Source organism: Littorina saxatilis, linkage group LG4 (genome assembly GCF_037325665.1).
Source record: "Littorina saxatilis isolate snail1 linkage group LG4, US_GU_Lsax_2.0, whole genome shotgun sequence".
NCBI lineage: Eukaryota > Metazoa > Mollusca > Gastropoda > Littorinimorpha > Littorinidae > Littorina > Littorina saxatilis.
In genome coordinates, this window is record NC_090248.1 from 28,757,614 (window position 1) to 28,785,534 (window position 27,921).

Consider the following 27,921-nt stretch of genomic DNA (forward strand, 5'->3'; position numbering starts at 1 on the left):
CTTGGTAAGCAGAGAATTTATTTATTGGCAATCAGGGTCATATGTATATATATAATTTTTATTCCACTTTTTTTTATTAAAAATAAACTCCTAAGTTTACACACTAACATTCCTTCAATGTTGAATTACTGATCTTGCTGTAACATGTTTGGTTTACGAGTGTGTGTGTGTGTGTGTGTGTGTGTGTGTGTGTGTGTGTGTGTGTGTGTGTGTGTGTGTGTGTGTGTGTGTGTGTGTGTGTGTGTGTGTGTGTGTGTGTGTGTGTGTGTGTGTGTGAAAGAGAGGAAAAGAGAAAGAGAGAGAGAGATAAGGGAAAGAGAGATATGTTATCATGGGTACAAACATTTTTGTATTGGTAACTAACACAGGAACTTGTATCACACACACACACACCAGACGATTGAAGTATCCTACTCCTTTATCCATACTTTAGCATATAACTACTATTATTCACTAGCTTTGAAGTATCCTACTTCTTTAATCTTACTGTAGCATTACTACTATAATTTCCTAGTGAAGAATAGTAGTATTTTATGCTACAGTAAGGATAAAGGAGTAGGATACTTCAAGTTCAACCGACCGGCGCTTTGATACAAGTTCCTGTGGTAACTAACGAACAAAAAATAGAATTTGTCTCGGTGCCATTCCTCATTATACACAGCTAGCAGAATCTATATATCTGATCCCCTTCTCTCTCTCAATGCATCCACAATCTTCTCGCTTTAGAACAGCATATGGCACAGCAAAAATCTTGTTATCAGCATATTTATTTCTTATAAAATACAAATACTGTCTAAGAAGTCATTTTGCTGTTGAAACCCGTCCTCCTCCTTCAGAAACACTCATTCTAAGATTGGAGGATGTGAATGCTATATGTACAACGAAACACACAACTTGATAAATAGAAATCTGTTTTGAACTGGCATTCCTTTTTACCGCTATATATACATCACAGGGTGGGACTGAAAAATCTCATGAATCCTGAAGAATGTTAAGGGGGGGGGGGGGGTCTGGGGGCCCCCAGATGCTGAAAGATTTGTATAATTAACAATCCCAAAAACGTCACCACAGACATTACGAATCCGGATTTCCGGCATATACCGGAAGAATCCCTCCCATGTTTATAACAATTTAAGGTACATAGTATAATTTTTATTAGCCCAAAATAATTATCTGAACTGTATCTGTATATTAATTGCTGCAACACGAGAAATGCACTTTAATTTTAGGACAAATAGGTATGTTACAGCAACAGTGGTACACGTAAAACAAAACTAAAACATTAAATATAAACATTTAACAAGAAGAGCAAACGCTCGATCGAGTCACTTTCGCAGTTCTGAATATTATATGAGGCATCAGATGGACAGGAAGAAATTGCTATTCACAACACAATGAGTCACGTTCACATAAAATTTGAGCCCGGTCACTTTTATAGTTTCCGAGAAAAGCCCAACGTTAAGTTGTGTGTTGCCGAACAGAAAAGGCTAGTTATCTCCCTTGTTTTTCTGATAACGTTCGTAAAAGGCTGCAGATGTAAATACTTTGATGTAAAGAATAATCCTACAAAGTTTCAATCACATCCGATGAACTTTGTCAAAGATATAAAATGTCTAATTTTTCCTTTGACGCTGACCTGTGACCTTGAAAAAGGTCAAAGGTCAACGAAACCATCGTTAAAGTGTAGAGGTCATTGGAGGTCACGACTAAACAAAATATGAGCCCGATCGCTTTGATAGTTTCCGAGAAAAGTCCAACGTTAAGGTGGTGTCTACGGACGGCCGGCCGGACGGCCGGCCGGACAGACTAACACTGACCGATTACATAGAGTCACTTTTTCTCAAGTGACTCAAAAAAGAAAGTTAGGTAAATTTATGGAACATTTCAATATCTTTTGTTTTGTCTATAATTAAATGCTCCATGAACTTGCCTTTCTCGTTTTTTGATTCTGAAGAACTAAACAAGCAAACAAAGGCTCAAAAACTTTGGCATGATTTGCTGGCTAAAACAAGTTAACTGTGTAACTGTCATCACTCAGACAATGACTATAACATTTGCTGGGGGAATGATTTGCAGAAACAAAACAAAACAAGCTGTGTATCTTTGAAAAGGAATGCACCAAAAGATATTCAGCACTCATGCACACTTGAAAGACATGGCAGATATGCAGAGCATATGGCAACCACATGCGTAAAACAAATCAGATAATTTCAATTATGCATACAAGCATGCATTAACACTTTACCTACATGGAATCAGCTGTCTCTCAAACACAGGTACATACACCTCTCCGTCTCGCTCTCTCAAGCACACACACATGCACGCATGTACGTACGCATGCACACACACACGCACACATGCACATACGCATACACACACACACACACACACTCACAAGCACACACTTTAAAAACCTGTGCAATTGGTGGCTCAGTCAAGAAAGCCAATAATAAAGTGAAGAATTAGACACAATCAAAGTCTTATGTACACACACACCTACTCTGCTTGTATCACTGTAAAGCTAACTTCTTCCGCATACTTCAATCAGCATTAAAACAGGTTTTTGAATTTAAATTTTCAGAAACAACAAATCGCTGAGAAATTGAATTTCTTCTCAGCAAGAATTACTACCACAAAATTACTACTCTGCATGCATCTTATTAAAGATACTCTCCGCAGACATAAACCCTGCACAAGATCATCTTAAGAAAAGTTAGAGGTATAGCCAGTGTGTGTCAGTACACAATTAAAGTGGTACCTGCGATGAAAGGACACCCTTGGGACCAGCTAAAAGTGTCCCTACATTGCAGGTGGTCTCTCATAACAGGTATATTTTGATCAAAATAATAGACAGAAGTACTCCAGAAAGTGTTCTTTCATGGGAGGTGTCCACTCATCAGAGGGGCCTCACATTGCAGGTACCTCACTTACTGTCAAAACTGATGTGAAGTTGCAGATTTGGAGTCATGTGCCTTCAGGCAATAAGCGCGGCCTTGGTTCAAGGCATTTTCTGTTTGCACATAAGGAGATTTCTTTGCCAAGTGCTCACTCTGATCGCTCTTTTGTGACTGACCAGTGGCAGTGATGACAACTCATGAAATGTAGTATCCTCACAGTTATAACAAATCTTTCAAGATCAATATAATTTATTTTAGTGGCAGCACACCATGCGATATAGCCTGAAAACGAGTAGATCTAACTTTGTAACTTTTGAGTAGTTTTAGCAGTAACCGTGCACTCACAAGACCTGGCTATGTCCGTAAACTTTCTTAAAATGCCCTTACGCCGTTTTTTTTGTCTGTGGATGCAATTTTCAAGACAAATGAACAGAACATTATTCCATGCCCCACCTTTGTCAGCCCTTTTGAGAGAGGTAGTGTGGTTTAGGGTCCACTAGCGGCTGCAGTCTGATGCCAGAGACGGTACGTAAGAAGCCACAGTTTGTGCTTACGGTCGCCATTTTTTGCGGTTACTGGACAGAAGGCCAGTGGTTTCTGTAGCCAGGACGTCTTTTGCTGCACAGGGTAAAAGATAACTCTACCAAGGCATATGTTAAAACAATTAAAGGCAGGGTAGAGTATAGTAACACAATTAAGCTACTAAGACATATATTAAAATAATCTAACAACGTAGAGTAAAGATCAAACTATCAACTCATGCGTTAAAGGTGGTCGTCTACATTTTTGCTTTTTTTCAATAATCTTATGGTTAGATTTCGCTAAAAAGTTATGTCAGATAATGAATGAACCATGGGGAAAAAAGTTATAGAAAAAAATATGTAAAAAAAGATTTTATTTTTGGGTAGCGTGACTCACGCTTCCAATATTTTGTTTTCTGTTTGCTGAGAACTAAAAATACTGACCAATCAAATTCATGTCACTATGCTTATTGCCACGCCCAAACAAGTGCAGCAACAGTTTGACACGGGAGCGCTGTCCACACTTTTTTTTAAACGCACGAAATGCACGGGATTTGAGAGGAGTTTTGCGCTTGGCATTTTCCAAATAAGGATATCCTACTATGAGTACTACGCTGGAATACTACAATGAATTTTCAAACGGCTACACTGGCTTCGTCTTTCCTGATCGAAAGGGGGTGTATTGTTGATATTTGTAGATAATAGACTGCATTTTAATGGTCAAATGGCGATTTCGGTATAAAAATGTACACAAGGACCTTTAAAACAATCATTGACGGCTGCGATAAATCCAAAAAAAGAATTCAGTCTGGGTGGGTTTTTTTTAATACATTTGTGTAATTTGAACTGCCTATCAAGGATGAAAAAAACTTACTCTGGGCAAAATTACTGAAATTCTGGTAATTCACAGTAGAATCAAGAATTTCAAGTTCAAAAAAGTTTTACTCAATCAGCAACATATTTCATCTGCATCACAAAATAGAAGAAAAAAAGTTGGGATCTTTAAAGCATTTTATTTTGATCACCTGATCATAATTATGATGGTCGTTATTTTTATTTTCATTTTTACTTTATCTTTTTTATTCATTCAATGTATATATAAATTATAACCAGAGAAACACCCTTAACGCAAAGACTAATTTTGACAATTAAATCAACAGATGATCAGATTTGTCTGTCGGGTGAAACCAATTTGAAAGTATATACTCACTGTGTTCTTTTAGACCCTTGCCAAAGCTTTTGTAGACAACAGTTAGCTCCCACATCAACATCAACCAGACCAATAAACCCAGTGCAGCTTGAAAACAAACCACAGTAATGCGTCATTGCCTTGATTAAGTGCTACGGTAGTGGTCACTAATAACTCTGAAAGTATACAGTGGAACCCCCCTTTAAAGACCCCCCAGCTTAAGACTCCCTCCCTTGTAAGACCTGATTTTCCGACGATTTTTGGAGGTCTTAAAAGGGGGGTTCCACTGTATTTTAGTGGTCATTTATAACTTGTTTGTTTGTTCGTTCATGGGCTGAAACTCCCACGGTTTTTACGTGTATGACCGTTTTTACCCCGCCATTTAGGCATCCATACGCCGCTTTCGGAGGAAGCATGCTGGGTATTTTCGTGTTTCTATAACCCACCGAACTGTGACATGGATTACAGGATCTTTTTCGTGCGCACTTGGTCTTGTGCTTGAGTGTTACACACGGGGATGTTCGGACACCGAGGAGAGTCTGCACACAATGTTGACTCTGAGATATAAATCTCTCGCCGAACGTGGGGACGAACTCACGCTGACAGCGGCCAACTGGATACAAATCCAGCGCGCTTCCGGCCGACTGAGCTACATCCCCGCCCATCATTTATAACTAAAAGGAGCAAACATCCTGAATGCAAGGAACATTGCCAATTCTAGTACATGTAGCGAAATCTTGACGACTAGATTTTCAGAAATTAATTCATTAAAAAGATATCCAGTTATGTGCAACTGCCAGATATAGTCAGGATGTTAATTTTTAGTATCATGTATGTGTCCAAGTGGAGGGACTGTTTATCATGCGCAAAAGCCTCAGGGCAGATTCAAGATGGTGAGCCGAATCAGAGAGTGTGTACTCAACAGTCTCTGGCTGAATGTTGAGCTATGAAATCCAAAAAGAAATAGACTGCCAACATTCGGAAATTCAGAATAAAAAACCAAGAAAGCTATGTTATAGGAAAGTTTGATTATTGACACAATTGTGAATGTAACGTTTTGTTTTGTCAATAATGAAACGTTCCAACAACCTACCTTTCTTTTTTTTTATGTTGAGCTATGACTTACTCGCTGCAAGGAGAGAATAGGTGATGGTCTGGCTCGGCTCTATCCCATCTCTGATGTCTATGTAGGTCTGAAAGTAAATTAAATTGTATGTTGGAACCGCCCTTTTAAGTCAAGGCAAGACAGCCTCTCCAAAACAAAACTGCAGGGCACTGTCGAGGGAGGATATGCAGACGAGGAAGACCACGCAAGAGTAGGTCAGACAACATTAAGGATCGGACCCAGCTGAGCTTTCCCGACCTACTGGTGACAGCCCCCGACAGAAATGCATGGAGAAGAGTGTCTGCCTTCTCAGCCCTCATGTCCCCCCGACGACTGTCCCAGTCAGGGAATTGATGATGATGATGATGATGATGATGATGATGATGATGATGATGATGATGATGATGATGATGATGATGATGAATTTAAGACTCCCTCCCTTTCAAGACCCTGTTTTCTCAGACTTTCTGTTCATAACATCTGTAAATGTACCTACATTTTAAGACTCCCTCCTTTTCTTCTTCTTCTTCTTCTGCGTTCGTGGGCTGAAACTCCCACGTACACTCGTGTTTTTTGCACGAGTGGAATTTTACGTGTATGACCGTTTTTACCCCGCCATTTAGGCAGCCATAGGCCGCTTTCGGAGGAAGCATGCTGGGTATTTTCGTGTTTCTATAACCCACCAAACTGTGACATGGATTACAGGATCTTTTTCGTGCGCACTTGGTCTTTTGCGTGCGTGTACACACGGGGGTGTTCGGACACCGAGGAGAGTCTGCACACAAAGTTGACTCTGAGAAATAAATCTCTCGCCGAACGTGGGGACGAACTCACGCTGACAGCGGCCAACTAGATACAAATCCAGGGCGCTACCGACTGAGCTACTTCCCCGCCCATCCCTCCTTTTTAAACCTGATTTTCTGAGATATTTTGAGGTCTTATAAGTGGGTTTCCACTGTATCACTTTTGTTCTTTGAGAAAAAATAATAGGGATTGTATCCACCTAACATCTCAGTATGACATGCTGTAATTATCACTGAGTCTACAATGTCATAAACCTTCACATTGGCTTAGCATGAACAAACATGTGTCCTAGCTGGGTATGACACATTTTTGTTTATGCTAATGATAGTTTGGTACTCCTTGCGTCAAGAAAGCACCCATGACCCTGAGGAAAAAGGAATTGTCCATGCTTGTAACTGAAGTGACGATATCTACACAGCAATGGGAAACACTCTTTGTTACATATTGATTGTGACCTGTTTAGCTTCAGGGAGCTTCAGGCATTCATAGGGTATGATACAGTGGGTGTAAATAAACAAACATTTGTCATAAACTGGTACTTTTTGTACAGTATTTTCCTTGTGGAATTACTCAGGTAACTAATTAAAAAGCAGTGATTCATCCGACACATAAATAGTACACTGACAGACAGACAGAAAGAGCCACATGTACAAACTCAAAATCATACACACACACACACACATACACACACACACACACACCTTTAGGATTAAAAATGTTATCACAAACAATAGCATTCTGGGCGCATATTCTAGACTCCAAACAAGATTCGTATATACATCAATTATATGACTCAATGTTGCACCATCCGACAGAAACGCCATGGCTACAATTTGTTAGACAATCTCTTTGTAACTTAGGTTTTAGTCACGTTTGGCATAACCAATCTACATTAAATGTACACAAATTAAAGTTTGCCATTGACAAAAAACAACAAGAGGAATATATAAGATACTGGACAAAAGAAAAATCAGATACATATTCCAGACTTAAGTTTTATTCTATGATCAGTAAATCTTACGAAATGCAGTCATACTTAATACAAATTAAGAATAATAAACACAGAAAGATGTTAAGCAGATTAAGGACTAGCACACATTGTCTAAAAATTGAAAGTGGAAGACATCAGAATATCCCTAAAGAAAATCGTCTTTGTATTGAATGCAATGTCATAGAAGATGAAATACATTTTCTAGATAAATGCAATAAATATGTTAAATTAAGGGATGAATTTAAAGAAGATGCTTCACATATCAATATGAAATATGCTAACAAAAATCCAAGTAACTTATTTTTAGAAGACGAAGTTCAAGTTCGTCTTGGCAAATTTGTTACGGATTGTTTTAGCATTGTATAATGCATTATTATTATTTGTTGTTTGTTGTGTCAATAACTTTACTGGTTCATGACAATAAACATTATTCTATTCTATTCTATTCTATTCTATTCACACACACACTAGCACGCATGTATGCAGCAGCAAACACGCACACACACACACTCACAATCACACACTCGCATGCACACACAAGCTCGCATGCACGCACGCACGCACGCACACACACACAAATGCATGCACGCATGCAGCGGCGCACACACACACACACACTTACTGTGATGACTTTATAAAGGTAATATCCTGGCTTGACCAGGCCAATGACAGCAAAGGCTATCGCTCCTCCCTTCAGTTCTCGCCTCAGCTGAAACATATAACGACAGATAAAAATCAGACTTATTGTAAAGCTGGGATGTCGATGATAAAAGGGCCAAATTTATTTCAAATCATAAAAAAAGGCTCCCGTCATATCTGCAGAACAGACAATGTTTGGGAATAACTCTGTCATGTTTGTATGGGTTGTGAATTGAAGAGTCGTTTCTCTTGGAAACATTGATGCATGCATAACCACGAAACATTAATAGTCTTGACATGTGCATGGGGGACCACAAGCTTGAGTTATTTTCAGAATTGGGCAATTGCTAAACTTTTTTTTACAGTGGAGACACAGATAAAAGAGAGCCAACTGCTGCCAGCTCAAAGTGACTGTAAGCATGAGCGTCATATTTTGCTAATTTTTTTGCCGCTTACTCTGTTGTTACTTGCAAAAAAACAACCAAATTACAACATCTGTTGTCGTTTCTTAAGGCAATGTGCAGCACTACAATTAAACTTGGCGAATACATGGAATAAACTAGTTTTCTTGGTAGTTATTGAAGTGACTTATAAAAATGAATGAAAACTTTGTAGGAAATTAATGGACACAGACTGCCGTTGCTATGGAAACAGCCGCCATATTGGATTTCTAGGAAACGGTTTTAAAGCGACAACATACATCAGAAATGCATGATATTTATTGGGACAATGATACACATGACTCATATCTACAATCATATGGAACGATTATTTAACTGAAGACTACAGTTGAATTTAAAGAAATTTTTGCAATAAGGATTAATGAATTTCTAACCTTATATTCATGAATCCTTATTATAAAAATTAATTTAAATTCAACTGTAGTCTTTTGACACGTCACACAGAAGGAAGCGTTGATTAGGATGAGAGTAATCAGGTCGACAGAGCAACTGGAGTTTGGCTGGGTCTGTAAAGGTACACACCGGCAAGCGCTACTGCATGTAGGCAGGTCCTCCCTCATGCAGTTGGGCAGAAAACACACACACACACACACACTAACACACTGAGAAATACATGCACTGATGCAAGCAGGCAGGCAGGTTTGGCGAGGGAGGCCGAGGAAAGCCAGTGCTATAAAGCAGTAATGACTTGTATTGTATTGTAGATATAAGTAGCATTGCCTCATCGCCCAGCGTCAACTGAGGACACAGTGAAAAGGCACTTTTTTTCACTTTGAGTGAAAAATAATTGGCATAATTGATGTTTGTGAGTCACATATTATGTATCAAATAAAAAAGGAATGAATAAAGAAATGATTCAAAAGCAAAGTTTACTGTATGAAAGGGGTGTTGCAGGTAGCTCTGTTTCCTCCTTGGGGATGAAGCTACCAGGGGAAGGGATTGTGTTGGAGGTGCGGGTAGAGGGGTAGCCCTTCCGGTGCTCCCCCTTGGACCTCCCTTAGTCTAGGACCCTGGGTCTTCGCGAGGTGGCCATTGTGGCGTAATCCCTCCGGACTAGCATAACGTTTCCCTATCCCAAGACCGACCGTGCGTGGTCTATGACCACATCCTCTACGAGGTGACCCTATCAACTAGGCAGCGCAAGCCCCTAGGCGAAACACGGCGGATCTAGAGGAGAGAACCTCGATAAAAAATTTGAGCTGCCATGAAGACGGAGCATGTTGGCTGAGGACAGCGGGCAGACCTTCTGTGCCGACACCCATCTACAGTGTCACGATCGGGTGACAGAGACCAAGAAAGCGTCACTCAGTGGAGTGCCTGTTCTGGGTCAATGTATGATAGAAAGCGCCTGTGCGTGATATTGGACACAGCAGAGTTTTTGCTGACAGTGCTCCCGAGCACGGATGTTTTGAAACGCACGAGCTTCACAGTGCAGGTTTCTGCTGTCATAGGGCTGACGGTTTTTTTCGCTGACAGCGCGCACGGGATTTTCAGGGATTGAGTTTCTCGTGTCTTTTTCCTGCTTGGGGAGGCAAAACTGTGTATAGCTGGACTGGTTTGGTGACAAGGTCAGTCACGTGTATTTGGCTAGGTGGTCTGTCAGAGACTCAAGGACGACACACTTGACACCCAGCGGCAGAAGGGGAAGGACCTAACACACAGTTACTAGAGTATGATGGTTTTTCACCGAGTATCATATTCGGCACTCTAGGGGAACTTCCACAAGTTATTCCTTTCCTCTGCCACGTATTTTGCTGAGGACAAGTCGTCACATTTCCTTCGTCGGCGATGGCTTTCGCATAAGGATTCGACAAGGGGTTCTGGACGTTTTGGGTCACTGTTGACGAACAGAGACTGTTCCAGGGAGGAGGCGGACTTTGCTTCCATTGAGAGTTACAATCATAGGCTTTTGAGGTAATAAATCATTATTTAACGCTGTTGATGAGTCTGTGTTGTGGAATGAAATACTCTCTGTTGTTCTTTCCAGGTTAGCGCATAATTTACTCTCTGTGACGCTAAAATACTAATCTGTATATGGTTTTTGCAGATAGGGAGAGAAGGACGGAAAATGGCTGTTTTGTTGTTGTAAAAAGTCAGTTTTGTGCAGGCCCACGTGCTCGATGAGATATTTAAAGATGACATGTTTTAAGGTGGTGGGTGAGGGGTAGCTGACATGTTTAGTGCACCGATGCTTTCTGTTTGCAGCCTTCCTTCCTTCGTTCCTTCGTTCGTTTCGTTCGTTCGTTACGTTCCCGTAACATCGGCACGGCTGACTCTGGCGGGAACTGTTGGGGCTACGCTAACCAGGAGACCGGCTAACCAGGAGACCGGCTAACCAGCGGACCGGCTAACCGGCAGCGGACCGGCTAACCAGCGAACCGACTAACCAGCATACCGGCTAAGCAGCAGCAGCAGAGATAAAGCTAAGTGCACCATGTCGTACGCACCCCGTTGACCACCGTTGTCTTTTCGTATCTATGATTTCATTGGAGTAGTGACAACGTGGGGTGTGTGACACCTGCACGAACTAGAGCTTTTCGAACAGAACATTCTCATTTCGACTGTATTTACACGGGTTCAGCGTGTTACTATAATTTTCTACATAGTACTGGCATTTTGTCAGTGAACACTGGTTTTTTACGTGTTGAGAACGTAAAAGGAACATATTTTGAGTGAAGGCTCGAGGGAGGTGGAGAGTTTATACATAAACAGGCGTCTGAAACTTATACTTTTGTTGACTCTATTTAATTGTATGCCTGCGAGAGTGGATCGTGGTGTGGTTAGTTAATTAGTAGTAATTAACCGGTTCATAATCACCTTGAGTGATATATTGAAACGTGACACGTGGGGGCCAAGCCGGGATTTACTCAGTTAATTTCCAACTGATAAAGACCCACCAATTAAGGAGAACTAAGAGCAGATAATCTCGTCAGTGCTCGACTTATTTTCTGCTTGGTGCTACCCTTTTTTGTATAGTTTTGATCATATACCACACCTTAAGCGATTCACATCTTGCAGGAAATGTAAATTGTAATTTGTGAGTTATTGTATGCGCTAACTGTGATTATCTCCCTTTCCTTTGTTTGTGAATCTTTGTTGTTGTACGTTCAGAGTTTTCCGTTGCAGAGAGCTGAGCGGGGTTAGCGGATTTGTTATTCGTTTTACTCAGTTTTCTCTACATTGTTGTTTCGCATTCCGTAACAGGTTACATTTTCTACCGTCTTGTTTTACTTGGATTTTTCTCCATATTTTGACTTTGTTGGAATTTTGGGGGGGAAGGGTCCGAGGACTTCTGTCCTAACCAAGGCTGTGGGAGACACTCTGTTTCACCGCAAAAAGCAGCCGATAAAGTAGGCCACGGCTGTGGGAAACACTTTGTTTCACCGCAAAAAGCAGCCATAAAGTAGGCTACGCGATTTGTTCTACACCGTTTGGATTTTTCTTCTGCATTTTCCGGTTGCTGGATTTTTGTATCCACCGCTTTCGTCACCGCGTATTCTAGCTATAGCTGCGTTAGACTTACTTTTGTGATAAAGCTTTGCTAAAACTAACCATGGCTACAGGGGGATCTCCGACGAGGAGAATAACTTTCGAGACTCCTGGCAGCGAGCAACCGACTGAGCGAGACGCACGCGTTAGAGCCCGAAGCGTTCTAAAACGCTTAGAAGTAGAACGGAAGGAAGAATTTGAGCGACTGACAAGAAAAGAAGAACGTGACCGACAGGACAAGAAGGACGAACTTGACAGACAAGAAAGGGAACGACAGGCTGAACGACAGGCCGAACGTGACCGACAGGACAAGAAAGAGAAAGACGAACTTGACAGACAAGAAAGGGAACGACAGGCTGAACGAGACAGACAGGAAAGGAAAGACGAACGTGACAGACAAGAACGGAAAGAGAAAGACGAACGTGACCGACAGGATAAGAAAGACGAGCTTGAGAGACAGGAACGACAGGCCGAACGACAGGCCGAACTTGACAGACAGGAACGGAAAGAGAAAGAGCAGGCGGATCGCGATCTCCAGCTAGAACTAGCTAGGCTACAGGCCGAGAAGGGTACGCTTACTCAGGCTAGCGCGCCGACGTTTGTTGCCGACCGTACGAGACTGCCGACGTTCGACGATGACAAGGACGAGCTCGACGACTTTTTACGCCGGTTTGAGCGCATTGCATCTGACCAGAAGTGGGAAGAGGCCACGTGGGCTAGCCGCCTTAGCACCTGCTTAAAGGGACGCGCATTGCAGCTCTACAACGCTTTGGAGGACGACGAGGCGAGAGACTATCAGGCACTTAAGAAGGCGTTACTCCAGCGCTTTAACCTGACTGCTGAAGCCTACAGACGACGTCTGCGTAACAGCAAGAGACTGAGCGGCGAGCTGAGTCATCAGTTTGTGGCACGCCTTAACCTCTACCTGCGGCGCTGGGTGGAGATGGCCGAAAAGGACTGGACCGTCAACGACCTTGCCGACCTCATAGTCATGGAACAACTGATGTCCAGCCTGCGACCTGAGGTGGTGACCTTCGTGCAGGAGCACCAGCCCAAGACTACTCAGGAGGCAGCCGACTGGATCAGAGTGCACGAGGACGCCCAGGCGATCTCCGGCAAATCTTCAGGCTCACGGCCAGGAAAAACGGGAAATTCGGGTTCTTCAGGACCCAAGGACGGGAAGGACGATCAGGGACACAAGGGATCGAGTTCCAGAACTGACATCCAGTGTTACTACTGCAACAAGCGGGGCCACGTGAAGAAGGACTGCCACAGGAGACAGGCTGACCAGAAGGGCGTACACTTTGTTGGCAGTGAGGAGTTCAGGGACGTCACGAGCTCATGCACCATCCCACAACTCTGCGTTCCGTGCTCCAGGAAACATTTCCAGCCCCACTGCAACGTCTACGTTAACGGAGTGAAGGGCGAAGGTCTGCGGGACACAGGGGCAGACATGATAGTGGTTCGGGCGAGTCTAGTTCCAGCTATGGCCTACACAGGAGACAGCATCAGGGTGAGAATGGCCGAGGCATCTCACGCTTACGACTTGAACACGGCAGTGATCAAGGTCGTAACCCCGTTGTTCACGGGGACCATTGTGGCCGTCGTCATGGACGATCCTCCATGCGACCTGCTCATTGGAAACCGGGTTCAGTTTGTGGACGGCGTCACCAGGGAGGTTCCCGTTTATCGGTCTCCCGACGTCATTTCAGTGCTCACGCGGGCACAGGCGGAGCGAGAGGACAAACCTCTCAAACCCCTACCTGCTGCACGAGCTGCCCTGGGGAACGTGACCCCCGCGCTTCTCGCGAAGGCTCAGGATTCTGACCCGACCATAGCTACTCCTCGGGAGCATGCGAAGTCGGGGAAGGTGAAGCTGAGCGGGAAGCATGGGAGGTCAAAGTTCCTCAGGGACAAGAAGTTGCTCTACCGTGAGTTCAGCAACCAAGAAGGTACATTCAAACAGGTTGTCGTGCCTCGCGAGTTTCGCGAGGGTGTCATGGCAACGGCACACGACTCGATTCTGGGAGGTCATCTTGGTACCAAGAAGACCACGGATCGTGTCTGGCGCCACTTTTACTGGCCAGGCATCTGCACGGATGTCCGACGTTTCTGTGCGTCCTGCGATAAGTGCCAGAAGGTGGTTGCCAAAGGAAGGGTGAGGAAGGTCCCCTTAGAGAAGATGCCGCTCATCGACGAACCCTTTCGTCGGGTGGCAGTGGACATCATCGGGCCCATCTTGCCTGCGTCTGAGGACGGAAACAGATGCATTTTGACCATGGTGGACTACGCTACTCGATACCCAGAGGCGATCCCTCTGAAATCGATTGAAGCCACGCGAGTAGCTGAGGCTCTGGTTACTATGTGGTCCCGGCTGGGAATTCCATCAGAGGTACTCACCGACAGAGGCACGCAGTTCACGGGAGGAGTGATGGCGGAGGCAGCACGACTGCTATCACTGGAGCAGCACTTCACCACTCCTTACCATGCTCAGTGCAACGGACTGGTGGAAAGGTTCAATGGCACCTTGAAGACCATGCTGAGGAAACTAGCTCAGGAGAAACCACGCACGTGGGACAGGTACATCCCAGCATTGCTTTTTGCATACCGCGAGGTTCCTCAGGAGAGCTTGGGCTTTTCCCCATTTGAGTTGTTGTACGGCAGACAGGTACGCGGTCCCATGGCTATCCTGCGTCAGGCTTGGACGGACGTAGAAGCTGACGAGGAGGTGCAGACGACAGCGACCTACATCGTAGAACTCAGGAACAGGATTGAAGAGACCTGCAAATTGGCTCAAGAGAACCTGGGAAGAGCAGCACAGCGTTACGCGCGAGGATTCGACCGCAAGGCACGGCCGCGCAGCTTCAAGATTGGAGAACGGGTGTTGCTACTTCTACCTGTCAAACACAACAAGCTACAACTGCAGTGGCAAGGACCTTTTGAGGTGACAGCGAGGGTGGGCCAGAACGACTACAGGATCATGATGCACGGGAAAGCACGCCTGTACCACGCCAACCTGCTGCGCGCCTACATAGAGAGGACAGCCTACGGGGAGAAGAACAAAGACCAGAAGAACAAAGACAAGAAGACAGAGAAGGTTGCAGTCATCAGGGGTGAGACGAGGGGTTGCTCGTTCTTGAGGACGACCTTTCTGTCTGGAAACAGACCATCAACCTCTGCAATATCTTCAGGTTGCAAGGTTGGCAAACGCCAGACTTATGCGCTGGGCGTTGATTCTCCAACCGTACCAATTCACGGTACGCGTCATTCCAGGCGCCAACAATGTTGGAGCTGACTTTCTCTCTCGGGCTGTAGAGGAGAACATGACTGTGAGCGAAACCGAGGTTTCGTCTTGAAGAGGGGAGGTGTGTCACGATCGGGTGACAGAGACCAAGAAAGCGTCACTCAGTGGAGTGCCTGTTCTGGGTCAATGTATGATAGAAAGCGCCTGTGCGTGATATTGGACACAGCAGAGTTTTTGCTGACAGTGCTCCCGAGCACGGATGTTTTGAAACGCACGAGCTTCACAGTGCAGGTTTCTGCTGTCATAGGGCTGACGGTTTTTTTCGCTGACAGCGCGCACGGGATTTTCAGGGATTGAGTTTCTCGTGTCTTTTTCCTGCTTGGGGAGGCAAAACTGTGTATAGCTGGACTGGTTTGGTGACAAGGTCAGTCACGTGTATTTGGCTAGGTGGTCTGTCAGAGACTCAAGGACGACACACTTGACACCCAGCGGCAGAAGGGGAAGGACCTAACACACAGTTACTAGAGTATGATGGTTTTTCACCGAGTATCATATTCGGCACTCTAGGGGAACTTCCACAAGTTATTCCTTTCCTCTGCCACGTATTTTGCTGAGGACAAGTCGTCACATTTCCTTCGTCGGCGATGGCTTTCGCATAAGGATTCGACAAGGGGTTCTGGACGTTTTGGGTCACTGTTGACGAACAGAGACTGTTCCAGGGAGGAGGCGGACTTTGCTTCCATTGAGAGTTACAATCATAGGCTTTTGAGGTAATAAATCATTATTTAACGCTGTTGATGAGTCTGTGTTGTGGAATGAAATACTCTCTGTTGTTCTTTCCAGGTTAGCGCATAATTTACTCTCTGTGACGCTAAAATACTAATCTGTATATGGTTTTTGCAGATAGGGAGAGAAGGACGGAAAATGGCTGTTTTGTTGTTGTAAAAAGTCAGTTTTGTGCAGGCCCACGTGCTCGATGAGATATTTAAAGATGACATGTTTTAAGGTGGTGGGTGAGGGGTAGCTGACATGTTTAGTGCACCGATGCTTTCTGTTTGCAGCCTTCCTTCCTTCGTTCCTTCGTTCGTTTCGTTCGTTCGTTACGTTCCCGTAACATCGGCACGGCTGACTCTGGCGGGAACTGTTGGGGCTACGCTAACCAGGAGACCGGCTAACCAGGAGACCGGCTAACCAGCGGACCGGCTAACCGGCAGCGGACCGGCTAACCAGCGAACCGACTAACCAGCATACCGGCTAAGCAGCAGCAGCAGAGATAAAGCTAAGTGCACCATGTCGTACGCACCCCGTTGACCACCGTTGTCTTTTCGTATCTATGATTTCATTGGAGTAGTGACAACGTGGGGTGTGTGACACCTGCACGAACTAGAGCTTTTCGAACAGAACATTCTCATTTCGACTGTATTTACACGGGTTCAGCGTGTTACTATAATTTTCTACATAGTACTGGCATTTTGTCAGTGAACACTGGTTTTTTACGTGTTGAGAACGTAAAAGGAACATATTTTCACCGAGTATCATATTCGGCACTCTAGGGGAACTTCCACAAGTTATTCCTTTCCTCTGCCACGTATTTTGCTGAGGACAAGTCGTCACATTTCCTTCGTCGGCGATGGCTTTCGCATAAGGATTCGACAAGGGGTTCTGGACGTTTTGGGTCACTGTTGACGAACAGAGACTGTTCCAGGGAGGAGGCGGACTTTGCTTCCATTGAGAGTTACAATCATAGGCTTTTGAGGTAATAAATCATTATTTAACGCTGTTGATGAGTCTGTGTTGTGGAATGAAATACTCTCTGTTGTTCTTTCCAGGTTAGCGCATAATTTACTCTCTGTGACGCTAAAATACTAATCTGTATATGGTTTTTGCAGATAGGGAGAGAAGGACGGAAAATGGCTGTTTTGTTGTTGTAAAAAGTCAGTTTTGTGCAGGCCCACGTGCTCGATGAGATATTTAAAGATGACATGTTTTAAGGTGGTGGGTGAGGGGTAGCTGACATGTTTAGTGCACCGATGCTTTCTGTTTGCAGCCTTCCTTCCTTCGTTCCTTCGTTCGTTTCGTTCGTTCGTTACGTTCCCGTAACATCGGCACGACTGACTCTGGCGGGAACTGTTGGGGCTACGCTAACCAGGAGACCGGCTAACCAGGAGACCGGCTAACCAGCGGACCGGCTAACCGGCAGCGGACCGGCTAACCAGCGAACCGACTAACCAGCATACCGGCTAAGCAGCAGCAGCAGAGATAAAGCTAAGTGCACCATGTCGTACGCACCCCATTGACCACCGTTGTCTTTTCGTATCTATGATTTCATTGGAGTAGTGACAACGTGGGGTGTGTGACACCTGCACGAACTAGAGCTTTTCGAACAGAACATTCTCATTTCGACTGTATTTACACGGGTTCAGCGTGTTACTATAATTTTCTACATAGTACTGGCATTTTGTCAGTGAACACTGGTTTTTTACGTGTTGAGAACGTAAAAGGAACATATTTTGAGTGAAGGCTCGAGGGAGGTGGAGAGTTTATACATAAACAGGCGTCTGAAACTTATACTTTTGTTGACTCTATTTAATTGTATGCCTGCGAGAGTGGATCGTGGTGTGGTTAGTTAATTAGTAGTAATTAACCGGTTCATAATCACCTTGAGTGATATATTGAAACGTGACATACAGGAGAAAACCAGGCATGCACACATCAAACCCAACATGGCCATACAAACGGAAACGGACTGTATGAAATTAATAAAAGATGTGTTTTGGAATATTTTGAGTGTGAAAGTGCGTGTTCGTCTTCACTGCCTCTCGCGGCCATTTTCACGTCACTCTTAGCAGACGACCAGTTCATTTCAAACTGCTCGGAATACAGTGGAACCCCTCTCTAGCGACCTTGAAAATGTTGACAAAAATCGGTCCTTATGGTGGGGGGTCCTTACAGAGGGAGGGGGCGGGGCCACAAAGAAAGTCACCTCAGATTTTCTTAAAAAAAGAAAACAGAGAAGTTTGAGTTGCTGACGACCGTTTCCTCAAGCAAACTGCTTCGATTTCATGTTTGACATTGTCGATGGTGTCCACCAGTTCTGCTGCATGTTTCAATGCAAAAAGAGTTAGTTTCTGAGCAAGCATTTCTTTACAGCAGTCCCTGCAATGATGAAGGCCCTCCGTGAAAGAGAGTGAACAAGAAGGGCAAAGCCCATACGACTCACATGCTTGACCTTGACCTTTACATGACCTTGACCATAACTAAACCTAGCAATGACATCATACACTAAGAACTGCTTTACACATTTTTCCTACCAAAATACATGTGACCTTGACCCAAGGTCAAGGTCATCCAAGGTCATGCAACACAAAGCTGTTAATTCAAGACATAGGAAGTACAATGGTGCTTATTGGCTCTTTCTACCATGAGATATGGTCACTTTTAGTGGTTCACTACCTTATTTTGGTCACATTTCATAAGGGTCAAAGTGACCTTGACCTTGATCATATGTGACCAAATGTGTCTCATGATGAAAGCATAACATGTGCCCCACATAATTTTTAAGTTTGAAACAGTTATCTTCCATAGTTCAGGGTCAAGGTCACTTCAAAATATGTATACAATCCAACTTTAAAGGACCCTTGCGACCTTGACCTTGAAGCAAGGTCAACCAAACTGGTGTCCAAAGATAGGGCTTACATTGCCCTGTATAGCATACATAGCTAAGGTTGCCATTCTCGATAACTTCAGAAAAAAATGCGAAAATGTGAAAAATGGTCGTTTTTAAGACAACAATTACGGCCCCTGTGACCTTGAACTTGAAGTGAGGTCAAGTTGCCGCACATGTTTTTTGAGATCTTGTAACCATACACCATCAGGCCACATCAGGTGTTGATAGACTTAATAGTGTCCAAGAAATATCCAACGTTAAAGTTTTCCGGACGGACGGACGGACGGACGGACGCCGGGACGGACGGACGACTCGGGTGAGTACATAGACTCACTTTTGCTTCGCATGTGAGTCAAAAATCGGCCACCGTTCTCAGCATCGCGTATCTGTGTGTAACCTCTTTCATTGACAGGATACTCTTGTTTCCCTGCAGCCTTGACCAGTGAGTCAGTTACCTAATCTGTGAACCCTTCAGTTGTGTTGCTTTGTCAAAAGTTAGACACAGTCAACTAGTTTTGCTCTGAGTGAACAGTGCAGCTGGCCTCAATTAGCCGGTGACACCTCTCTGGCCACAGCACCAAACAGTACATGGCTGGGGGGAGAGAGAGAGAGAGAGAGAGAGGGGGGGGGGGTAGCTGGCTAAACTCAGTGGGGTGTCCGGTGTCACTGAAGTCAGCAGGAAGAGCATTGGAGAGAAATAGAGAGGTGTACTCTTCCAAACAATTTCCAAGGATCAGTTGTCAGGGCTTAGGGTAGTCAGTGAGGGAGAGTGAGAGGGTTTGTGTACAGTCCGACTGAAGAGTGAAAAGTCACTGCCACAAGATCGGCATGCAGTCAATAAAGCCAGACAAGAAGAATGATTATGACATCCGGCTCTATCTGCTGGTTTTTTTATTCAAACTGGTTTTCAACGCTTATTCTCACAAAGCATCTGCACACCTGCCTCTGCCTCTGTGCTGTGTTTGTGTGGCTGCTTTCGTATGATGTCAGTGCATGGTGAGTGCGTTCACTGCCTTGTCACCACTTCCCCACCTTTTTCAGAATGTTTTCTTGGAGTTGGATAATTCTTTGAATTTGCGATTTTCCAACATCAAGACTTTTTGCAATCGCGATGGCAGTTTCTCCCTTTTTGTGTCTGTTCACAACATTCACTCGATTTTCGAGAGTTAAATATTTTCTTTTCTTTGTGGACGCCATGTCGATCTCCACTGCTCTTCTGTCCAAAGACTGTCTATTCTGACTGAATTGAACGGTGTGTGTTGGTCACGTGAGTTTGTTTTCTCGATGATTGGTTTGTGATGCAAGACGGTTATAACTGGTTATAACCGGTTTGTCAGTGATGCGTTACGCTGACTGAGTCTTTCTTTATACATTGATGATTTTTAAATTCGCAGGACTTTTGAGACGTTCGCAAGAACCCAGTCCTCTACGGAAGTCAGAAGAAGAAGAATTAAGAAGAAGTCCCACACGTTTCCGATTTAAACCCCACTTGTTTCCCACCTGAATCCCACTCGCTTAAATTCCCACCTGAATCCCACTCGCTTCCTACCTGAATCCCACTCGTTTTCCACCCGTGAATCCCACTCGTTTCCCACCCTGATCCCACTCGTGCCCCACCCGTTTCCCAGTCGTGTCCCACCCGTTTACTAATCGTGTCCCATTTACTTCCCACTGGGCTCCCACTGGAAGTCGTAATCAAATCCCACATGGCGCCCATGTGGGACTTCCCACAACGTCACCATGTGGGATCCCACTTGGGGCCCACATGGGATCCATGTGGGAAGGTTACTTGGGAAGTTTAATTTTGATTATTTTAGTGCCTCACATTGCCTTAATGTGTGTTCATTTTTAGGGATGTAGGTCATTTCAAAGCGGAGATATTTGTGCTTGAAAACCGCGCAGGCTGTGCAGAGGAGTTGTCAGATCACGCCTCAGGGTGTCGGAGCAGTCTACAAACTTTGTCTTATTTGCCAGTTTTAGATGGCTTGCCCAACAAGACTATTCAAGCTCAGCCAATGAATTTTTGTGTACCTTAAGTTCGAAGGTCAAAGGTCCTCGGGACGACTGGTGAACCAATGAAACGATCATTTACATATACAAATCAATGTCACAACTTCAAAAATTGCGCTATCTAGTCTTGGTTCTGTTCGTTCTTTGTCTGTTCTCACCGGTTTACACATGGAAAAAAATATCTAAATCAGTCTTCGACAGTCTCTGAGTATGTTTAATTTCCCTACTTTTTTTGTCTACAGCACTTAATTCTTTTAAGAAAAAAAAGAAAACAAAACATAAAGAGATTAACACTAGAAACAAAAACATTTTAACTTACCACAACCCACCCCAGCAGACACCAGAGAACAGAGAAAGGCAGCCCTACCGCCAGCGACACAGTCTCCAACACAGACATGGATGTACCGTCTTTCAACGCCAGCACAACCAGACTGCTCTGGAGAAGAAAACAAAATCACAAGATCACAAGATTTTTATTCACCCCAGTGTGCAAAAACAAAAGGAAAGAGCTTGGCTCACTCATCAATGCAACGGGTCATGTTTTGAAATAATGTCCTGCTACAGTGGAACCCCTCTGCTGAGACCTCCACAAATCCGAGAAAATCAGGTCTTGAAAATGAAAGGGAGGAATGGGCGGGGATGTAGCTCAGTCGGTAGCGCGCTGGATTTGTATCCAGTTGCCCGCAGTCAGCGTGAGTTCGTCCCCACGTTCGGCGAGAGATTTATTTCTCAGAGTCAACTTTGTGTGCAGACTCTCCTCGGTGTCTGAACACCCCCCCGTGTGTACACGCAAGCACAAGACCAAGTGCGCACGAAAAAGATCCTGTAATCCATGTCAGAGTTCGGTGGGTTATAGAAACACGAAAATACCCAGCATGCTTCCTCCGAAAGCGGCGTATGGCTGCCTAAATGGCGGGGTAAAAACGGTCATACACGTAAAAGCCATGGGAGTTTCAGCCCATGAACGAACAAACAAAGGGAGGAATTAAGTCCTAAAATGGAGGCACACTGACAGACCTTAATTATCTACAAAATCTAGGAAACAAGGTTAAAAACGGGGGAATGTCTTAAAACGGGTAGGGGTGTGTGTCTTAAAAGGGAGGTTCCACTGTACATGTGATGAGATGACACCACTGAGAACAGCCAAATATGTTCCCTCACCACTGAGAACAGCCAAATATGTTCCCTCACCACTGTAGCTGTCCTCGAATGGCAAGGTATATACTTCATGACATGTTTACAGATTGAGGGCCAACAGAAGGTGTCCATTATTAAGCGTACAGTGGAACCCCCCTTTTAAGATCCCCCAATTTAAGACTTCTTCCTCTTTGAGACCTTGATTTCTCAGACCTTTTGTTCATAACCTCTGTAAATGTACCCCCATTTTAAGAATCCCTCCTTTAAAAACTGATTTTTTAAAAACTGATTTTCTCAGATTTTTGGAGGTCTTAAAAGCGGGGTTCCACTATACTCTCAAGAGCTCTTGCATTACAATTTACATGCAGGCACACCATTTGCTGCTGTGTAAATAACATCACCACACATACCATCTTTCTGCTGTATATTTCCCTTTACTTTCACTTAAACCCTACCCTCAGCCAGAAGGCAGTCTCACACTCTCTCTCTTTAGCTCATGCATTTATTCAAACAAATAATAAAGCACAAATTTGTTGTAGTAGTATCAACTAAGAGTACACACTTGTCTTCGTATATTTTACTTACTGTTGCTTGGAGGTCAAACTTGAGAAGACAGGAAAATAGTGCAGCTTGCCTGTACAGATCTGTGAAGAAAACCAATTTTCTGCAGATGAATACACTGATATATATATATACATGCATGGCCTATCTGAAAAGGCAAAGTAAGTTAAGTTAAGTTAAGTTAAGTTAAGTTAAGTTAAGTTAAGTTAAGTTAAGTTAAGTTAAGTTACGGTAAGGTAAAGTATGGTAAAGTAAGGTAAGGTAATGTAATGTTACGGTAACATTTAGTAAAGTAAATGTTCTCTTTCGGGAGAGTGAGATGCCATACAGCACAGCACCATATTTTTCTGCATGCGTGTGTTTGAATTTTCCAAGCCCTCAGACGTTTGCTGTGAACTTGGGGTCTTACTCATGCACGTGGGTGCACACGCAGGTGTTTAAAAACCAGGAGAGTCAATCTGCTCAAAGTTCTGGGAAATATAAATCTCTCGATGAAACCGGGGTTCCTAACCCACACTAACAATGAGGAACTGCATAGTTTCAAAGCCAACACCCTACTTACTAAGTTACAACCATGCCCCCCAAAAGTAAAAGATTTCTTATGACAAGGACGCAGGTATGTATTTACAGCAAAAAGAAACACACTCACAAACACACACATACATGTCACTCAAACACATTCACACACATATACATACACACACTCACACATATGCGCGCAGTATACACACATATACCATATTCTTGACACACAAGACATCATACAATCAAACTTACACTGTAAGAACTGTGAAGCTCCAACAATACGGAACTCAAGGTAGCCAAAGTCTCTGGACACAAACCACGCAATGATGATGTTTGGTGGCGCCATCACACACGCCACTATCAAGCGACCCTGAAATCAGACAACAAAAATGTATACAATAGAACCCCCCCCCCCCCCCCCCCCCCCCCCCACCATTTTAAGCCCTCCACAAATCCGTGATAATCAGGTCTTGAATAAGGAACAAGTTTTAAAATGGGGGTTCTTCTTCTTCTTCTGGGGTAAATTTACAGAGGTTTTAAACAAAAAAGTCTGAGAAAACAGGGTCTTAAAAGAGAGGGAGTCTTACACAAGGGGGGGGGGGGGGGGTTCCACTTTAAATGCACTTGCAATCATAAAATCATACAAATCATGTTCATCCAACTCATACACCACGTACACGGCCCGGATGTTTTTAGATGTCTGCAGTTGGGGAAAAGCCCACATTTATTTCCAATCACAAAAATACATTGTCATTATTTCAGCAGAGTTGCCGAACTTGCTCTTACAGAGGGGAAAAGGTGACGTGAAGGACTGCCTGAGACTTCCAAAGATTGCTGAAATCTTGATAGTATTTCGGCAAAATTGCCAAAGAAAATATTTCTAGCAACATCCCTAGCTGCACTGTCAGTCTAACATTAGGGTTTCATCACCCCCACTGCATAATCTCACTTTCACAAAACTTTTAAAGTACAGTTGAATCCAGATACTATCACCCATTAATACCATCTGCTGAAATGTGTATTGATTTTACATGACGGTGTTAATTGTAATGATTTGTGATTAGTATGTCTGCATTCCTGTTCAAAATTGGATTAATTTTGTTAGTGTGTGGTTTCTAAGCCCCCTGGGACTCAAAACCTATTTAAATGCTAGTGCAGTGGAACCCCCCCTCCTTTTTAAGACCCTCAAAAATCCAAGAAAATCAGGTCTTAAAAAGGAGGGAGTCTTAAAACGAGGATTAATTTACAGATACTATGAACAGAAAGTCTGGAGAAAAAAACACGGTCTTTAAAAAGGAGGAGATCTTAAATTGGGGGGTCTTAAAAGGGGGGTTCCACTGTATATCATGGCAGTAATACTTTTACAGCGCACAGTGTGATCAGCAATTACACCCATTTAAACAATCATCCTTCTTGCAACTCATAATGACAAAAGACTCAAAACTTAATGTAATGTTGGCTCACCAGTTTAATGTCCGTGCGACGTGAAGGATTGAAGACGGCATATTCCAGAATACAGTAAAACAGCACTACCAAGATGGCAGCCATGAAGGCGTAGATCTCATACACACGCTCCCGGAGAACGCCATGCAACACGTAAAACAAACAGAAACCTGAAACAACACAGTCAATTTTAGGAAATAAAGTCAATCATAAGATAATGTAAATTTTAATGTAAAGTATACACATAACTGAAAATTCTTAGCTGACCCACACAACAACAAAAAATCCTGCATAGTTTTAATGTTTTATAAATTGCAGGTGCAAATATAAACGTAATCAGTTTCTCAGTACCCACTTTTGATTCTTAAGAAGCAACTTTTTCATATTCACTGATTCAGATTCAGTGTCCCTAATTTGGCAACTGAAGCCAAATAAAACCTTTGAAGACTTTCAGTTTCACTTTCATATATATATATATACAATGTAATCAGCAAGCATGACATTGACAATGGATTTTTACACACACACACACACACACATTTTGCCAAGAATATCTATGCAGATGTTCCACACACAATGAAATCATGCAACTTTGATACAGATGATTCTTCATTTCAGGGATAAATGATATAAACGGACTCAGATGTACAGATCAATGGCTGAATCCTGCGCACACACACACACACACACACACACACCAGCACATGCGCACATACTGTACATGACTACTACAAAAAGTCAGGTCATACAAAACACAGCTGTTGCACATAATTACTCATAACCCAGTAAGTTGATCTCGAAAATCATTACACAGTACACGCAATATAACTCATGGGCAAACAACACATGGCAATTTCGCAGCATATATATTCAGAAGTGCAGTGATGTTTGGTAAACTGCACATTTTTCAAAAAACTGGGAAGACTAGCTCCAATGAAAATTGATCACCGGGTTACGGTAATCAGTCTAACAAAGGCTTTATACGCGTAAGTACTGTACATGTATACAGGTGGACCAGCCCTGGCAACCAATGCTTGATGATGACCATCTGCCCAACACGACCATCTAAAAGGATCCCCAACCAGTTTTGTTCGAAATAATTAACTTCCCACCAGGACCATGTAACAACCCAAAAACAAAATGGAGAAGTCGGTCAGAGGCTTGTGTGCAGCACTTGCCTTTCACTGTTTTGTGACATAAGCCAGTCACTAGCAAGGTGTGTGTGTGAAACATGTGGACAGAAGCACATGTGGATTTGTCTCACTGAAACTAAAAGCAAGGGCATTCACTCTTTTACAACCCATACAAACCCGACAGAGTTATTTCTTAACAATTGTCTATATATTCCTTTTACGATGCACATACATGTATTTCCGTATTAAATTCAAAACCAGTAATATACAACAAACAGTCTGGTCGTCTGGTTAACGTGAACACGCGTAGAACAGTAACGGCGTTAAACGGTAATTACCGGTATTTTACCGGTTGAAATGAGAAAATACCGGAACAAAATTGGCTGCCGGTATGACCTACTGGTTGATTTCTAGAACTATCGGGTTTTTTCGCTGGTAAAACAACAAAACCAGTACTCCCCTGAGTTGGACTCCTACTGCATGGTTCCAATGACCAGCCTACCGTTTTTTTCTGGACTGTTTGCATCATAAAAGTTTGCGTACCGGTTTGAAAAAATACTGGCGCCATCACTGTAGAAGCAATCAATCACAAACACACCTGCATTGATTAGCAGCAAAATGCCAAAAGTGAAGTCAGACGATTTGGGGTCATCCTCCACCACTTGTACCAATCGTGCCAATGTCAAGGCCACGGCCGTAGAGATGTTGAGAAAAGAGATCACGAGAAAAATCCATTCCTTATAGTAAAGGCCGGCAAACGTCTTGGTCTGCAAGCAGACGAAGAACAACAATTAGAAGAAGAATTGTGCATCAGTAGAACAAATCATGTGATGGAAATTTCTTCACACGTTGGTTTTTTTTTCATCGTGTATATGACTGTATTTGTTTACTGATTTGTTGATTTTTGTTTGTTGGTAAAAAGGCACTTAAGAACTAATATTTGGATTTGCATCATATAAATACCCTTATTATCATTATTATTGTAACCTGTGGAGGCTCTACATAAGTCCACCAGCTTCATAACCAGAGCTGGACTCAAGTGTAACCTAGGCAAAAGACAAGAAGATTATTATTGTATATATATATAGTTGAGCAGCAAGATGCGCACTTAACCAATTTAGCCCAGTGTGAGGTTCACATGGTCTCACTGAATCAATCTCAATGGTTCGTTCTCCTTTCAGTATGTGACGTCAATTCCACAGGGTTAATTTCGAAATATGCTGCATTAAGGTGCTCTCAAGTGGAACTCTTTTTTTTTTAAGACCACTTAAAATCTAAGAAAGTCTTTGAATAGACGTACAATGGAGGAAAATCTATATTTACCCGTCACAGACATATATCTTATGAACAGAGTTTGACTTCGATCTCCAATGGCTTCATATAATCATAACTCAAGTTGTTGCTAATTAGAAAACTACGTACTCGATCTAGCTGTAAAGTGTAAGTGTAACAAGATCGCGGTGTGCTCAAGGACAAAGACACACATGTCCACTTACAGTATAATACTTATGCTATGTCATGATTGTCAGTACACTGGCTTTCCTCTGCATCTCATCAATTTATCAGGTATGACAATTAAACTGTAATTATTTCTAAAACTCTGTCAGAGCTTCAGCTATAGAGAAGAACAATTTCACAGTATAAATAGTAATCATCAACACATACTACACGATGAAAACAACAACAACACCCGGCCACTGTAACTTTAATAAACCATGTCTTGAAATGCGTTACACACTAGCTCTTGCTGATAACACAGTTTGCAACAATAACAAACGCAGAAGCACACCTTTCCCAGTGCTGTTGTCACTGCGAATTTTGGCACGTCCGTGATGCCATACTTAGAGTAGTCTGTAGACGATTCCAGGACATCTGAAGCTTCAGATCCAGGAGTAGCCATCCTCCCTTGTTCTGCTCAGAAACTGCCTGGATTGCCTTGTCGCCTCACATGCTTGAAGGAAGAGATCGCCCCCACAACAAGCGTGACCATTCCTCACTGTCAGATCACATGACTTCGAGCATGTCGCATCTATTTTTAGTTTTTAGGTCAAGTCCGGGAAGACAATAAAAAGGTGGTTTAGTTGATAGAACTTTGGATCGCAGTG

The 27,921-nt window shown here is 43.3% G+C and overlaps 1 protein-coding gene across 2 annotated transcripts; it reads right to left on the reverse strand.

Moving 5' to 3' along the window:
- Positions 1–749: 749 nt before the first annotated feature.
- LOC138964414 (uncharacterized) lies at positions 750–27,838 on the reverse strand. 2 transcript variants are annotated; one of them, XM_070336366.1, is made up of 10 exons: positions 27,606–27,838; positions 26,415–26,583; positions 24,705–24,853; positions 23,493–23,610; positions 22,740–22,798; positions 21,337–21,453; positions 8,130–8,216; positions 5,734–5,800; positions 4,629–4,715; positions 750–3,515 (listed from the first exon to the last, which is right to left on the reverse strand). In XM_070336366.1, exons 1-10 carry the CDS (start codon positions 27,714–27,716, stop codon positions 3,448–3,450), a joined length of 1,032 nt encoding a protein of 343 aa, XP_070192467.1. In that variant the 5' UTR covers positions 27,717–27,838; the 3' UTR covers positions 750–3,447. The 2 variants fall into 2 exon arrangements, with proteins under 2 accessions (XP_070192467.1, XP_070192468.1); XM_070336367.1 differs by lacking the exon at positions 21,337–21,453.
- Between the last annotated feature and the right edge of the window lie 83 nt (positions 27,839–27,921).

Excerpts from the sequence above, each read along its gene's own strand:
- LOC138964414 (XM_070336366.1), bottom strand. The coding sequence starts at position 27,716 with ATGGCTACTCCTGGATCTGAAGCTTCAGATGTCCTGGAATCGTCTACA. Across the intron at positions 26,584-27,605 it reads TGACAACAGCACTGGGAAAG|ACCAAGACGTTTGCCGGCCT; the intron begins GTGTGCTTCTGC and ends GTCTGCTTGCAG. Across the intron at positions 24,854-26,414 it reads TTTGCTGCTAATCAATGCAG|GTTTCTGTTTGTTTTACGTG; the intron begins GTGTGTTTGTGA and ends GTGTTGTTTCAG.